Source organism: Chiloscyllium plagiosum, unplaced genomic scaffold (assembly GCF_037043375.1).
Source record: "Chiloscyllium plagiosum isolate Xiang-an unplaced genomic scaffold, Cpla_swu_hap1 HiC_scaffold_5, whole genome shotgun sequence".
Taxonomy (NCBI): Eukaryota; Metazoa; Chordata; class Chondrichthyes; order Orectolobiformes; family Hemiscylliidae; genus Chiloscyllium; species Chiloscyllium plagiosum.
Window position 1 is genome coordinate 106,474,614 of NW_028270143.1, and position 17,159 is coordinate 106,491,772.

Below are 17,159 nucleotides of genomic sequence, written 5' to 3' on the forward strand. Positions count from 1 at the left end.
GGTTGGAGGGGTGGGGTCTGAGGGCGGAGGTGCGGGATGTGGATGAGATGCGTTGGAGGGCATTTTTAACCACGTGGGAAAGGAAATTGTGGTCTCTAAAGAAGGAGGCCATTTGGTGTGTTCTGTGGTGGTACTGATCCTCCTGGAGCAGATACGGCGGAGGCGGAGAAATTGGGAATACGTGATGGCAGTTTTGCAAGAGGTAGGGTGGGAAGAGGTGTAATCCAGGTAGCTGTGGGAGTATCCGTTGGTCCCGATGCGGTCTCCTCTACATTGGGGAGACTGTGCGCCTCCTAGCAGAGCGCTTTAGGGAACATCTCCGGGACACCCGCACCAATCAACCACACCGCTCCGTGGCCCAACATTTCAACTCCCCGTCCCACTCTGCTGAGGACATGGAGGTCCTGGGCCTCCTTCACTGCTGCTCCCTCACCACCAGATGCCTGGAGGAAGAACGCCTCATCTTCTGCCTCGGAACACTTCAACCCCAGGGCATCAATGTGGACTTCAACAGTTTCTCATTTCCCCTTCCCCCACCTCACCCTAGTTCCAAACTTCCAGCTCAGCACTGTCCCCATGACTTTTCCAGACTTGTCCTACCTGCTTATCTCCTTTTCCACCTATCCACTCCACCCTCCTCCCTGACCTATCACCTTCATCCCCTCCCCCACTCACCCATTGTACTCTATGCTACTCTATCCCCACCCCCACCCTTCTCTAGCTTATCTCTCCACACTTCAGACTCTCTGCCTTTATTCCTGATGAAGGGCTTTTGCCCGAAACGTCGATTTCGCTGCTCCTTGGATGCTGCCTGAACTGCTGTGCTCTTCCAGCACCACTCATCCAGAATCTACACAGTGGGTGTTGATTGAAATTCATGAATTGCGCTTACACCAAGGTCTCTGCAGATTGGTCATCCCACCACCGCTAGGCTATGGTATCTACAAGGTAGAGGATTACAGAAAGTCAGGATTGACACTGCAGTATGATTTTGCCAACGTATAGAATTTGTGATCTGTAATGGATAATTTTAACAAACTGTTCAGAGATTTTTACGGCACACCGAAGTAATAAAATCATGCAGACTGCTGTCTCCCTTTGTGTTGATTGATTACATAAGACATCAGCTTTGCTTTGCCAGTATTTTAAAGCTTTGTTGTTCCTAGGAGAGCTGTATTTTCAGGGCCATTGAATTGTCATTTAAATAAAAAATTGGAGCAGCAGGATCTCTCTTATATAAAAGGAAGAAAAAGAGTTAGAGTACTCTTTGCTTTAGTACATGTCTGTAAATTTTAACTTTACTTGTATTTGTAATTGTAATCATTTTTGTTAAATACTGTTAGTTCTGCCATAACTCATTCTCATGCAATCCCATGTTTATCAGAAAATTGTGTAATAGCAGCACCTTTTAAACAAATGGGGCTGGAATCATACTATAACCAACACACGCTTTAAAACTTAGAAACCGTGTCCCCAAATCATCAACCGTGTTATAGCAAATGCATGTTAATGAAATGTGCATTATAACAGAACAACCTGTAAATCACTCTTAGAAAATTTCTTCTGAACAAAAAGAATTAGCTCTGTCTTGCTGGCCAATGCCCTAGCTACAGATCTGTATGGCTTTCTATGCAAACAGAAACTGGGTACCACGGTGGCTCAGTGGTTAGCATGGCTCCCTCACAGCACCAGGTACCTGGGTTTGATTCCAGCCTTGGGCGACTGTCTGTGTGGAGTTTGCACATTCTGTCTGAGTTCCTGTCAGGTGGCCAGCACTTGGCCCATATCTCTCTCAATCCTTCCTATTCATATACCCTTCCAGAATGTTGCAATTGTACTAGCCTCCATCACTTCCTTGGCAGCTCATTCCATACACGTACCACCCTCTGCGTGAAAATGTTGTCCCTATGTTCCTTTTATATTTTTTCTCTCTCACCCTAAACCTATGCCCTCTAGTTCTGGACTCCAACATCCCAGGGAAATGACCTTGTCTATTGATCCTATCCATGCCCCTCATGATTTTAAAACCTCTATAAGGTTGTCCCTCAGCCTCTGACCCTCCAGGGAAAACAGCCCCAAGCCTGTTCGGCCTCTCCCAATACCTCAAATCCTCCAACCCTGGCAACATCCTTGTAAATCTTTCTTGAACTCTGTCAAGTTTCTTCTGATAGGAGGGAAACCAGAATAGCAAGCAATATCCCAAAATGGCCCAACCAATGTCCTGTACAGCAGCAATAAGACCTCCCAAGTCCTATCTCAATGCTCTGACCAAAAAAGGAAAGCATACCAAACACCTTCTTCACAATCCTTTCTACCTGTGACTCTACTTTCAAGGAACTATGAACCGGCACTCCAAGGTTATTTTACTCATATTCTTATTAAATATTTGGGCAATATTATTAGACTTAAACAATGTTAGCAGTCCTCTGATACTTGGGACAATTATTTCATGTCTTGTTCTCATGATGATGAATGTTTGACTGACATTGAGTTTGAATCAACAATTTACAGATTGTTTTCCCAGTTGACAATGTAGTGAATGAACACTCCCCAGGACCTTATCATTAAGTGTATAAGTCCTGCTCTGATTTGCATTTCCAGAATGCAGCACCTTGCATTTATCTAAATTAAATTTCACCTTGTCTCAACATCAGGACCAAATTGTCTATGCATCAACTCAACTGGCAGCTTACTGCTGCCCAGCAGAAAAGTTGCACAGTTAAGGGGGATTATAGCTTGTTAAATACCTTATGAATGCCACGACTCACCTCATTAATTTGCACTTTGACAAAAATATCTGAGCTTTAGCCTATTGTGAGTTGGTGCTGAGCTATTCAAAGAGCAGCACAGTTCCACTGTGTGTGTCATGCTTCAAGTCATCTAATTGAGATGAATGATGAGATATTTAGATCTCCAGTTCGCCATTACAGTGATATCGTTGAGCATATTTCTGGAAGGTAATACTAACATGCTGATGGCAAGATGCAACAGTTACATTGTCTCCTTGCCTGATCACTTTGGGGCATTGCATACAGGTTTAAGTGTACCAAAATAATCCCAGCAATAGATGTTGAAAAGTATTTTAACTTAATTTCTTTAATTCCTCTGGAAAACAAAATGTTTTGCAGTACAATGCAAGAGATTATGGAATTATTAAAACAGTTTTCACTTAAATATGGTGCACTGACTGTATCACAGAAATTTATCACAATGAACATTAAGGCATTCAATTTGCAATTTGCACAATACCGTGTCAAAGTGGTTTCAAATCAGAACACATTAACACAAAGACTTGACAGAGTCTTCTACTTCCATTGAAGGACAGGATTGCTACTCCTGCATTGCAAGTCAGTTCATTTTTTTTTAATCCCCGAAATAAAGGTTACAATAAACCTGGCAAATTGGTTACAGATGGCCATGATTGATTAAGTATTGAATATATCAACAAGTTGAATAGAATCTGTTCTGAGGAAGAGTCACTAGACTCGAAACGTTAATTCTGATTTTTCTCTGCAGGTGCTGCTAGACCTGCTGAGCTTTTCCGGCAATTTCTGCTTTTGTTTCTGATTTCCAGCATCTGCAGTTCTTTGTTTTAATTAGTACATAACATGCTGACAGTGACATGTAACCGTTATTATAATTGTAATCTTTTCAATTTATTGATATATTCACTATTTAATCAATCATGACCATCTGCAGTTAATAATGCCAACTATGTTGTGTTGAAACAGAGTTTTGCAGCTAAACCGTACACTCATGGCAAAGTACTGAGTACCAATCTCTATCTGGTCACATCACCAGCATGCACTAACAACCCACTGCTCTTCTTTCCCCATATTTCTCAGCATCTCATGTGTTCACAACGTCTGTTATTTGTATAGATCGAGTGTTAGGAGTTCACCTCCTCATTGCATTGAGGTCTTCCAAAGTTTTCCTGAATATTTTCTGATCTCCTCCCCCAAGTAGTTGCATTTTCCACAGAAACATTCCACCTCCAGCCTTCAAGTCTCTTTGACAGAAACTTATTTGTATATGAGCAAACTGCTGAAGATCTGAAATAAAAGCAGAAAGTGCTGGAGAAACTCAGCAGGTCTAACTCTCCACAGATAGAGTGAAATAGAGTTACATTCTGAGAAACTAGGGGATGTCAATGGTCCTTCTAAGGCTATGGTAACAATAAAGAACAAATGAAATATTGATCCTGTGTGGGGAAATGTACTGAGGGGGATATGAAGCATAACTAAACAACATGAGAAAACATTTCTCGTTTCCTTGAGAAAGTAAACACTTGGCATAATGGAAAAAGGAAAATAGATTCATAGGATGGAGTTCTCAAAGATTAAGGCTGTCATAGTTTCCCTCTTCATTCTGCTACTTAGTGTGTGTGCTGAACGATTTGGATCCACTGAAGTAAGTCCAGATTTGATGCAGCAGAACAGCTGCACCAACATGCGGTCTCTCTGACCAATGAATCAGATCTAAGCTCTGCAGTCCTGCCATGTCCAGGGATGAATGGGAATGGACAATTAAACAGCTCACAGAAGGACAAGGAAGTACCACAGGTATCCCCATCCTCAACAAGGGAGAGCTCAGTGCAAAAGACCATGCAACCATCTTCAATCAGAAGTGTCATTTGGATGATCCATTGTAGCATCCTCCTCAGGTCCCCACAGAAGCTAATCTTCAACCATTTCACTTCATTCCTTGTATAGCAAGGAAGAGCTGAAGTACTGGACTCTGTAAAAAGCAATGAGTCTGTATGAAATGTTTGAGGTTCTTTTAAAATTTTAAAGCCTAAGTCAAATATAATTAGAGTTTGAGTGAATTAATCTAAATATTTACTAGTTCTGGCTATTTCCAAAAACCAATCAAAAACAAATACGTTGTTAAACATTTTACAGAATTTATTTATCACAGTAAGTAGAAAAGAAATAATATTTAGTAAAAGTAATGTTTTTTTTCAGTTGATCCACTGCAGGATGCCAGATTGTGACACTGGTTGACTGGCAGAGGTCTCTTGTTCTGCTTTCTGAAGTTCCTCTTGTCTTCGAACTTTCTTCTTGTGCGTTGAATCACAAAATAACCTCTCCCTTATTCAGCCATGAATAGCTGGACATGATCACAAATACCCTGCCATTGAATTGCTTTCTCAGTGCATGAACAGTTCATGGATTTGCTTAACATTTCTGATTGGCCACTTTAAAAATCATGGTTCTCTTCGTGACAAGACTTCCAATTGTCTCCTGCTATGCCAATCTTTTTGTGAGATTTTATAATGACTTGTCCCTTCTAGCTTAGCAACTCCACAGTTCTGGACCAAAATGGCATGGCACCAATGAGCAGTTTGAATCAGCTTTGTGTATATTGTATTATAGTCCAAGAATGATCATCCCAAATCATACACCAACATCACAGGACTACAGATTCAACACAGAACCTAACTCTTACCATCCACACACACACACATATGCATGGTGTATGTGTGTTTGGGATAAGAAAAAAAGACTCCCAACACCCCTCAGCCCATCATCATCTACATGGAACAAGTCAGGTGTGTGATAGAATACTCCCCTCTTGTCTAGATGAGTGCAGTTCCAACAACACTCAAGGAGCTTAACACCATCCAGGACAAAGCAGCCCACTTGATTGGCACCACCTACACTACTGATGCATAGTGGCAGCACTGTCTCCTATCTAAAAGATGTGCTGCACTCACTCACCAGGCTCCTCCGACAGAACCTTCTAAATGTCAAGACCTGGTATAAGGCTAGCAGATTCACGGGGATGTTGCTGCCTGGACATTCTCATCGAAGCTACACACCATCCTGACATGGATTACAATATCTTCACTGCTGCCAAGCAAAAGTCCTGGGACTGCCTACACCGTGTGGACTGCAGCAGTACAGAAGCTGGCTCAGCACCTCTTTCAGGGAACAGGAGAATCGACGTTTCGGGCATAAGCCCTTCCTGAAGAAGGGCTTATGCCCGAAACGTCGATTCTCCTGTTCCCTGGATGCTGCCTGACCTGCTGCGCTGTTCCAGCAACACATTTTCAGCTCTGATCTCCAGCATCTGCAGACCTCACTTTCTCCTCAGCACCTCTTTCCCCAAGGCCAGTTCACAACCAGCAATGCCCACATCCTAAAAGCAAATTTTTTAAAAAAACCTTCTTTTACTCTACCTTCCTTGTTCAACAGTTTGCTAAAATGGCGAGCAATTTTTTTTTTCCAATTTATCCCTTATAATTCAGCAAACACTATTACTTGATGATAATGCTGGAAGCTCATTTGCTTATCACCCTGAAAATTGCTGCCCAGAACATTACTGTCCCCAACTGTTGAATCATGATTCATTCTCACTTTGCTTTAAGGTATCAGCTCTGATCTTGTTTTCTATATAGGTCGATAATATTTTGCTACACAGTGGTGCAATGCTCTTTCCCTAAAATGTATTGCATAGTACAGTATGTTTATCCTTGAATAGATTGGTAGTTGGGGTTAGGGGGTTATGCCTGAAGTTATAGAGAATGATCTATAAGAGAATGCTCCTAGAGGAAGTGATAAAGCGATAAAGAGCAGCAGAGAAGTTTGAGGAGAAACTGGTAGATAACATTAGATCCCCCCTTTGTCATATAAATATTTAAAAGTTGGCAAAAGGAGTAGGGTTCATTATTTATATAGGTGTGTCTGAGATATTGAGACTTGCCCGCACAGTTGATATCCATGGAATAAAGGTGGCTGAGTGACACAAAATAGACATCAGGAATGCAGGACACCATTCCAAAATTTGCAGTTAACAGAATCTTGGAAATATTATGAAATGTGAGGGGACTAGTGAATCGTCAAGGGAAGAAGGTAGTGAAATGCACTGGCACAGAGCAGCTGAAATTTATTACAGCCAAGTATTAAATGATGCATTTGGACATGAAAAATGATAATATAAAGGATACAATTTCCTGTTCAGGTATGATTAAGAGATGCTGGTGTTGGACTGGAGTGTACAAAGTTAAAAATCACACAACACCAGGTTATAGTCCAACAGGTTTAATGGAAGCACACCAGCATTTGGAGCAATTAAACCTGTTGGACTATAACCTGGTGTTGTGTGATTTTTAACTCTGTTCAGGAATGTTCTGACACTGCCAAGGCCCAGAAGTAGTGGCACTTTGTCAGTAGATAAGGAAGGGTCTGCTTGAATCAGACAGTCAATGGGCTGGTGCCCTGGATCTGGAGATATTCACAAATTGGGAAAGGTCAGAGAAAACACTGAAGCCAAGGATCCTGTACACTGAGGGGCCGAGAGCGTATACTCTAGGAAACGATGATAACCCTATTGGAAACATTGGTTCAACTTCAGATGGAGATGGTTTTACAACTGTTGGATGCCATACTTTAAGAAGGAATGAAGGTAGAGATAAACTGTGCAAGAACGGTTCGAGAGGTAAGGTATTTCAATTGTGTGGATCAATGGATGAAATTTAATTTCAACAGAAGTCTGGAATTTTAAAAAATGTTAATGGTGTCAATAAAAACTGTTTTACAGGATCATAGAATCCCTAGACTGTGGAAAGAGGTCATTTGGCCCATCAGGTCTGCACCAACCCTCAAGAGCATCCCACTTAGACCCAACCCCATACCGCCCAAACTTATCACTGTAACTCCACTTTTTTTAAAAAAACTATAGCTAATCCACCTAACCTGTACATCTTTGGACTGTGGGAGGAAACCGGGACACAGGGACGGCACAGCACCCCATGCAGATACAGAGAAAATATGCAAAGTCCATATGGTCACTCAAGGCTGGAATCAAACCAGAGTCCTTAGTGCTGCTAACCACTGTGCTACCTAATGTTCTTTTGGGAGACCACCTGCCAACCTTAATTGCTCTAGCTTATATGTGACACTTTAAAAAGAGGCTGAATTGGTTGGGGCTATTTTCCCTGGAGCGTCGGAGGCTGATGGGTGGGTGGTCTTACAGAGGTTTGTAAAATCATGAGGGGCGTGGGTAGACTGAATAGTCAAAATCTTTTTCCCAGGGTAGGGAAGTCCAAATCTAGAGGGCACAGGTTTAAAGTTAGAGAAGAGAGATTTAAAAGGAATCTGAGGGGCAACTTTTTCATGCAGAGGGTGGTGCATATATGGAATGGACTGACAGAGGAAGTGATGGAAGTTGATACAATTACAACATTTAAAAGGATCTGGATGGATACATGAATGGTAAGGGTTTAGAGGGATATTGGCCAAATGCTGGCAAATGGGACTAGATTAATTCAGGATATCTAGGTCAGCATGGAGGCATTGGATCGAAGTGCCTGTTTCCGTGCTGTATACCCGCAGCAATCTGGCAAGATTTTCGGGATGGGTAAAATATGCTGGCGAAGCCAGTGGTGCCCATAGCCCATAAACAAATTAATGGAAATAGTTTTGTGGATAGATTGGCAAAAGGGCTGTTTTCCTCAGAAAAAAGGTTGCGTTTTGATTTGATAAATTGTTCTAAATCACCCACTACGAGAATTTGTTTACAATGTTCAAATTGCCGAGAATCAGAGGACAAGATGTGGAGAATTGATTAAAGAACCAGGGGATATACAAGACCTAGTAAGTCATTAGGTTCTGAAATATACTGGCTGAGAGCACAGAAGAAGCAGTTTCCATGTGGGCCTAGTTCTTGAGGCAGTCACCAGCATGATCGACCAAATGGCCTCCTTCCAGTCTGTAACCATTTTGTGATTCCATGATTTGTTTAAGACTTCTCCTCATCTTAGTAAACTTAGCTACTTCTCCTAATTATAAAAAATACATGATTGTCCCTTCTCACCTTTTCATTCACTTCCTGACCTTATTTTAGTATTTGTCTTTGATTTAAGGAATGATTATTGTTCCCATTAGACCATTAAATGCAGAAGTAAGCCAATGGCGTTTTGAGCCTACTCTACCATTCCATGGCTAATCATCCACCCCCTGTTCCTTTCTTTCCAAACCCTTGATCCCTTTAGCCCTAAGGGATCCTCTTGAAAACATTCAAAGTTTTGATCTCAACTGCTTTCTGTGGCAAAGAACTCCACCGAAACACCACTCACTGGGTGAAGAAATTTCTCAACTCAATCCTAAATGGCCCACCCTGTATCCGTAGACTGTGACCCTGGTTCAAGGCTGGTCAAGTAACTCCCCACTCCATTTTCCTGCCTTCTCCCTAAAACCCCTGATTCATATCTTGGCCTTGAATACAGCTAAGGACCAAGGCTTGACAGTTTACAGGAAAGAATTCCACAGATTCACTACCATCTGAGGGAAGAAAGTTGTCCTCATCTCTGTATTAAGTGGATGATCCTTTACTTGGCGATTGTAACTTTGATTCTGTACTCTAATAAATGGAAACAACCTCTCCACATTAACCCTGTCAAGTTCCCAAAGAATTTTATGCTTCAATAAGATAGTCTCTCATTCTTCTAAACACCAATTAGTACCTCCCTACTTTGAAACTTTATTCCCTTTGAAATAAACAACATTGTACTTTCCTTCCCCATTATCCATTTAACCTGGATGCTAATGTTTTGAGATTCACGTTCAAAGACCCCTAAACCCTCTACGATGCAGCATTCTGAAATCTCCCTCCATTTAAATAATATTCTGTTCTTCTGCTTTTCCTGCCAAAGTGCAAAACCTCTCACTTGCCCAGATTATATTTCTTTTGTCAAGTCTTTGCCCACTCACCTAACCTGTGGATTATTGCTCTGCAGGCACTTTGTGTCATCCTCACTTTCCCACCTATTTTGTTTCATCAGCAAACTCAGTGATGGTACATATGCTTGTCATTCAAGTCATTAAGATATATTGCCCATAATTGTGGCCCCAGCACAGTTTTCTGTGGCACATCCACAGCCACAGGCTGCCATCCTGAAAATGCCTTCATTTCAACCCAGTCTTCTATTAGTTAGCCAATTCTCTATCCCAATCTTGCTAACAACTCTACCTGGTCAAGAACAATTTTTGAAGATGCATTATAGTGATTTAGTTAATTCTACACTGCTGGTATTTGACACATTGCAAATATGCATTATACTGCCACATATACCAGAATCCAGAAATGGTAGGATGCAGATTGGACTCTTAAATCACAAAGGAAATGTAGGCAAATAGCAGAATGACAGGTTTTTGAAAAATATTCTACTCCTAACCACTGACTCAATCCCTCTCCTGCATAACAGTCTGCATTCAGCCAACCTGCTCACAATCTTAGTGCCTGATTCAATCCTGTGATGACACTTCCAGCTCATGTTTGTGCTCTTGATAAAGACAGCTCATTTCCACGTCTGTAACATGGCCTGATTGCACTCCATGATGTTGAGTGACATAGTATTATCTCCATGCTCAATAACAGCCTGTGTCAGAACTGCCAGATGTGGGGCATTTGAAGGAGACAGGGAAGGAGAAGCATAAATGGCATAAAGGTAAGCAAAAACTGAATTAAAACAAGCCCGTTCTGCACACTTAGATCGAGAACAAAACTAAAAGGTGGGCAGTGCAATGCAAAATAAATATGAGGAGCATTTCAGGGTGGGCTAGCACAACTGAGATGGAAAATGACATTTTCAATTCTTTAGAATCAGCCACAGAAATCGAAAGCCAATTGATAAAAGATTTTAAACACAAATGACAAAGACTTGGAGAGTCCTTCAAACTGTGGACAGTAATTTGCTTGAATAGTACATGGATCAACATCTAAACAAGTTGTTCAGTTATAAATCGAAACAGCCCCACCTCTCCAGATGGGGAGACGACATTGCATCAGTCCTTGCCAATTATTTTTATTTTATATATTTATATATAAATAAACACCAAAAGTTAAACATTCAAAGTACATCTCTGAAATACATTTATTGCCCAATGTAAACACAGATGATTTAATATATTGCCAGTAAGAAAAACTTACAAAAAAGCCCAGGATTTGCCATGTCCTAATTTAACTGCCATGTGATGCCACACTAAAATGAGTAAATGTGCAGAGTGGCTAAACCTTATGTGATGGAGTTACAAATGGCAACTGTATTTAGCTATGAATTGATTTTAATGCTTCATCTAAAACAATCCAAAGCAGGTTAATTTAGTGATAATTTAAAACAAAATCAGGCCACAGTCATGTTTAACAGAGTGTTTATACTGCATAATTTGAAGAAGGTGCAATGCTGTTACCAAGACATGAAAACAGAACAGTCAAAGTTACACGTGTCTTACTTTCATGCAGCTACGAGTAAAAGATTTAAACAGCCTTTGGAATGATTCTATATTTAAATTATTTTCCGTTTTCTGCAATACCACGAAACAGTTACTGGTATGTGTTTTGTACCAGACACGCAGCAAGGTACAGACCCATCACAATCACAATGCCTTTATAAATGGATTGACATGCAGATACATCATTCTGTCTAAGGTGACAAGGACTGTAAGCAAACAGGCAGCAATAGCTAATTACAATCCAAAACCTAAGAGCTGCTGGAAAAAAAACTAAGTGCTTCATTTTATTTTATACAATTCAACTGCAAGACAGACAACTGCACAGATATTCAGTGAACACTGGTGCAGAAAGCAAAATTCACTGTAATTTTTCTGTTCATACCTACTGGTACATAAAGGTAGTATTTGGCAATTTTACATGCGTGTGGACTCATTTGGGTTAGGAAGAAAAGAAATGTGCAAATTACAAAACCAGAACTAAATGTTCATTCCATCTCTAAGGTCCAGCTCATTAGAAATCCCATTTCCCTGCTTTAATACATGATCAACATTCATTTTTATTAATAAAAGTAGCATACGTAAGAAAAATATAAAAAAGCAGAGTTGGGAAATATTAACAGTTATTTTTTTTAAAGCAGGTTTATTACCTGCTGTGTCAACCCTGTCCCGAAGTATTGATCACATGACCACTGATGTAAAAGAAGTTAAAAAACACACAAAAAAGTATCTGGTTAAAATCAACACAGACTGACTTGGTTCGGCTAACTGGTAGGTGGGCGATGGTTGGGGGAGGGGGCAAGAGAGGAAACTAAGCTTTGTAGATTAAAATGCTGGTGCAAATGGGAAGCAAGATTCACAGAAATGTGGCTCCAAACTAAAACCAGCACTGTCTGTGAGAAGGAAGCAATCTCTGTTTCTTAGTATGGCTGTTGTGGAGGAGAGAACTTTCATCTTTTCCGACGGCAGGTTCGTTTGTGCTCAGCATGCCAGTGCTCTTGCTGACATTTGATGGAGCAGTAAGAGGTGTTCCAGCAGCAGTGGTACATTGCTTCTTCTTCACAGTTGTAGCACTAGAGAGAGGGGAAAAAAACAAGATTACATGCAATTCCTGGAGAATTTCAGGCAACAATTTCAGTTGAAAGTAAACATACAGGAAATGCCTAAACCCTCTCTTCTAGCACATGTTAAATTATGGCTGAATTGTAAACATATAAACTGCAACTCCAGGCCATTTTGTTTCTGATAACAATTAAAAGTTTGCTCAATTTGAAAAGTTAATTTTATATCAAACTTTTCAACTTCCAGTAGGCTATGACATCACGATGCTCCAGAATAATATCTACTAGACATGAACTAGATATCTACTAGACATGAGAATAGGAATTCTAGAATTTACATCTGAATTTGTTCAGTGAAAGTTAAAGAGTTTACAATGATTGATAAAAATAACATCTTCAAGATGTTTCAAGATAAGTTACCACCACAAGAGGGCTCTGCTGTATGACGTATACGCAAATACACTGAAGATATGCAAGAAGATATTAATACATTTCAAACACTGCTTAAATGAAAGCATATTTGAGTCAGCAATTTTCTAAAGTTGGAAACCTGAACTTCATCACAGCCATAAATGAGTCATTGCTGAACTAAAAGTATGTGAGAGAAACAGTTGAGTGTAGTTCTGTGCTTGGCTCATTTGCTCTTCTCCTAAGCAAACTCAAAATTACAAACGATATTTGGTCAAATGCTTCCCTTTCAAAATGGTTCAGCACTTCTCTTTAGGTTAACTTTGTGAACGGGAGTCAACAGCTGGTTTTATGACCGATTTTCTGCAGCAGAGTCTTTAAAGGAGACAGACGTGCATTGATATAATAGCCTTAATATCCTCCTAATATCCCAAATGCTTCAGAGCCGAATAAATACAGACTTGTTTTATTCATAAACTCAGAAACCTACATACAGTGCCCAACAAACATCAGCCACTTCAATGTGATCCTTGGGACTATTTTTGCATCCAGCTTAATGGTCAGGAAGAGCCTCAATTTAACATCTCAGTTGAATAATAGTATCAACAATGCAGCTATTCTTCAAACTGCCATGGTTTAACCCATAGAATGATACAGCACAGAAGGATCGCATACAATCCTGATAATGTGCCAGATAATTCCCCCCTTCACAGTTATTCACCTCTCTTCTGGAAGTTATTATTGAAGCCTATCAGGTAGTGCAACAAGATCGAAACTTACTATGTAAAAAACGGGTCCCTTCATCTCATTTCTGATTGCTATCCTGTCTGGCAGTGGAAACATTTTCTTACTTGATCTATCAAATCCTTCCTCTTTTTTGAATACTTATGTTATGTTACCCCTTGCCTTTCTGTGCTCTAAGGAAAACAACCTAACTTCTCTCATCCTGTTTCGCCTATAGGTCTCGTCTCCGTCCTCCAAAACCTTGACATTCCTCATTGATTTTCATGCACCGAACTATACACAATAATCCCCGACACCTAACTAGGTGTGCACAAAGGTTTAGCAAAACATCTGCACTTTTATATCTTAAGCCACGTCAATGTCAAATGATTTTTCAACAACATTTGTGCATTAAGTTACAGTGATGCACTTCTGGTAGAATCAGTTAATTTTGATACTTCATACTTTATACTTGTGGATTCAAATATCTAATTTGTCCACAAGTACAGCCACAATAAAGCGGGCAGAGTAGTGAAATCTAGGACACCTTTATGACACTTTCACACATCTCTAGGTTGACAATGTATAATTAAAACAAGCCTTTAAATGCATTTTCAGTTATTTCAAAACAACATTACAAATAAAATCAACTTCTTTGCAAATACAAAACACATACAGATTGCTATAGGTGATGTATTGTGAAGGTTCATAACATCATTGCAGAACTTTGGTTCAAAAGTAGAGGAAAAATGAATTTTAATTTTGTATTGTGAAGATCTAGCCTTTGTTTAAGGTCAGAAAGTCGTTTTGAATTTCGAGTTCAAAACAGCATTTAGAAAATTTGAGAGATTTCAGTGAAATGCCCAGTAAGGCACCCAGGGAAATAATTGCAAAGATGCTCACTGACTTCAGTTTGATGACCACCAGAGCGAAGGGACCAGAAGCAGGTTCAGGCAGGGTAAGGGGGCCCTTACAGAGCTGCTATTATCAGCAGTCTCTAAACAGTCAGGGAGAAATCCTGAGACCTTTACAGGTTAAGAAGAAGAAATCATCAGAAGCAGAAGGCTGTGGGGGTGTCAAAGAAGAAGGTATCCTACATGGCCATTGAAAACATGAATCTCGGAAACTCCTGTAAGTGGAAATGAGTTGTGTTAGCAGCTTTTAAAGGTCTTGAAGATAGACATTAACTGAAGGAAATAGCATGAGGTTCTTGTGGTGCAGTGGCCGAGTACAGTGAAAATTCTGGGTCAGGAGGCTTGGGTCAAATCCCACTCACTCCGAAGGCATGTAATAACATCTGAGATGATTATCTGAGAAAATATCAAAAAGCAAATAGTAAATGCACATCAATTTGCTGAAAGGAATCTGTTGACAGCTATGCCAGCTGAGCAAGATTTACCTGAAGATAGCAGGGACTTTCCATTGAGGTATGAGAGTCTGTAACAGCACTAAATGCTGGGGTAAAGAAGATGAAAATTTCTTCCCGATGACTGTAAACTGGTTGTCCTAATAATTCTTGTCTAACATAATACAGTTTGTGTTTTCCTTTTGTTAAACGTATATTGACAGCCTCTCATGAATATGCTGAGAGATTAATTAATTAAAAAAACTTAGGGTCTACCATGCAAGGTTTCATTCTGGATTGTGACCTCGCCAATGTTATTATCAGCTGAGATTATAATAAAATGGGAGCTTGTCTCGGATAAATCATCCACGATCTCAAAGGACCACTGAAAGTATGCCAAACTTTGAAGACCATGATTATACCTATTATCCAGAATGCCCTAGTGCTTACAATAAAGGAATGCACTTTTTAGTGCTTGCCATTGGGGATGCTCATAATGAGGTCATAGAATTCAGTCCTTTTGAGCTGATATACTTGCTCCATGATGTGAGAGAACACCTTGAATTGATTTAAATAAACTGCACATCAGTATTCACCAGGAGTAAGACATAGATGATAGTAAGATGATGGTAGGGAGGGGTCTGTTAATATTCTAGGGCATGGTTAGAGTGGTGCTGGAAAAGCACAGCAGGTCAGACAGCATTCAAGGAGCAGGAAAATCGACGTTTCGGGCAAAAGCCCTTCATCAGAAATTGATGAAAGACTTTTGCCCGAAACATCGATTTTCCTGCTCCTCGGATGCTGCCTGACCTGCTATACTTTTCCAGCACTACTCTAATCTTGACTCTAATCTCCAGCATCTGCAGGACCCACTTTTGCTTAATGATCTAGGACATGTCAAGATTAAGAGGTCATGTTAGGTGTCTTGAAAAACATTAAGCTCGATAAGTCCCAGGGCCTGTTGGGATCTATCCCAACATATTGATGGAGTCAATGTAGGAGATTGCTGGGGTGTTCACAGAGATATTTAGCCTCAGGCAAGGTCCTGGCAAACTGAAGAATAGCCAATGTTGTCCTTTTGTTCAATCTAATGTCTAATCCAGGAAATTATGGGCCAGTGAGCCTCTCATCAGTGGTAGGGCAATTATTGGAGAAGATTCTTATAGACAGGATTTACTCACATTTGGAATATAATGGACTTATTAGGAATAGTCAGCATGACTGCGCGGGAGTGGTCAATGGATGTTATCTATATGGACTTTACTAAAGGATCTGACAAGGTGGATACAAAACTGGCTCAGTCTTAGAAGACAGAGGGTAATTGTGAAGGGGTGTTTTTCTGACTAGAGGTCTGTGACCAGTGGTGTTCTGCAAGGATCAGTGCTGGGATCTCTTATTTATGTGTAATGATGTGGATGAAAATTTAGGTGGTCTAGTTAGTAAGTCTGTAGACAACACAAAAATTGGAAGAGTTATAGATAGTGAGGAAGGTTGTCATAGGACACAGCAGGATGTAGCTCATTTGAAAAGTTGGGCAGAGAAATGGCAGACGGAGTTTGATCTGGACAAATGTGAGGTGATGCATTTTGGAAGGTCAAATGTAAGAGGAAAGTATACAGTAAATGGCAGGAACTTTAGGAGCATTTATATACGGAAGGATCTTGGGGTGCAAGTCCATAGTTCCCTACAAGTGGCAACACAAATGGAGAAGTTGGTAAAGGCAGTTTATGGCATGCATGCTTTCATCAGTCAAGGCAGTGAGTATAAAATCTGGCAAGCCATGTTGCAGCTGCATAAAACATTACTTAGGCCATATTTGAAGTACTGTGTGCAGTTCTAATCCCCACACTATAGGAAGAATGTAGAGGCTTTGAAGAGGGTGCAGAAGAAGTTTACCAGGATGTTGCCGGAATTGAAGTGCATTGGATATAAGGAGAGGTTGGACAAACTTGGGAATGTTTTCGTGAGAGGGTCGGAGGCAGTGAAGGGCAATCTGATAGAAGTATACAAAATTATGAACAGCATGGATAGAGTGGATAGTGAGTCTTCCCCCCCCCCTTGCATAGATAGTGAGTCATCTATGCCGACCAGATATTCTAAATTAATCTAATCCCATTTGCCAGCACTTGGCCCATATTTCTCTAAACCCTTTCTATTCATATACCCATCCAGATGAGTTTTAAATGTTGTAATTGTACCAGCTCCATCATTTCCTCTGGCAGCTCATTACATACATGCACCACCCTCTGTGTGTAAAAGTTGCCACTTTAAGAACCTTTTAAATCTTTTCCCTCTCACCCTAAACCTATGCCCTCTAGCTCTGGACTCCCCCACCCTAGGGAAAATATCTTATTTATTTAGAGCTGAAAATGTGTTGCTGGAAAAGCGCAG

At 40.4% G+C, this 17,159-nt stretch overlaps 1 protein-coding gene across 4 annotated transcripts in view; it reads right to left on the reverse strand.

The window, feature by feature from the left end:
- Nucleotides 1-10,858: 10,858 nt before the first annotated feature.
- Nucleotides 10,859-17,159, reverse strand: part of zmynd11 (zinc finger, MYND-type containing 11) — a 199,753-nt gene continuing 193,452 nt past the window's right edge. For all 4 annotated transcript variants that reach the window (XM_087987554.1, XM_087987552.1, XM_087987553.1 and 1 more), the window contains one exon: nucleotides 10,859-12,304. In XM_087987554.1, coding sequence (XP_087843680.1) covers nucleotides 12,182-12,304 — 123 coding nt within the window. In that variant the 3' untranslated portion in view covers nucleotides 10,859-12,181. The remainder of the gene's footprint in view (nucleotides 12,305-17,159) is intronic.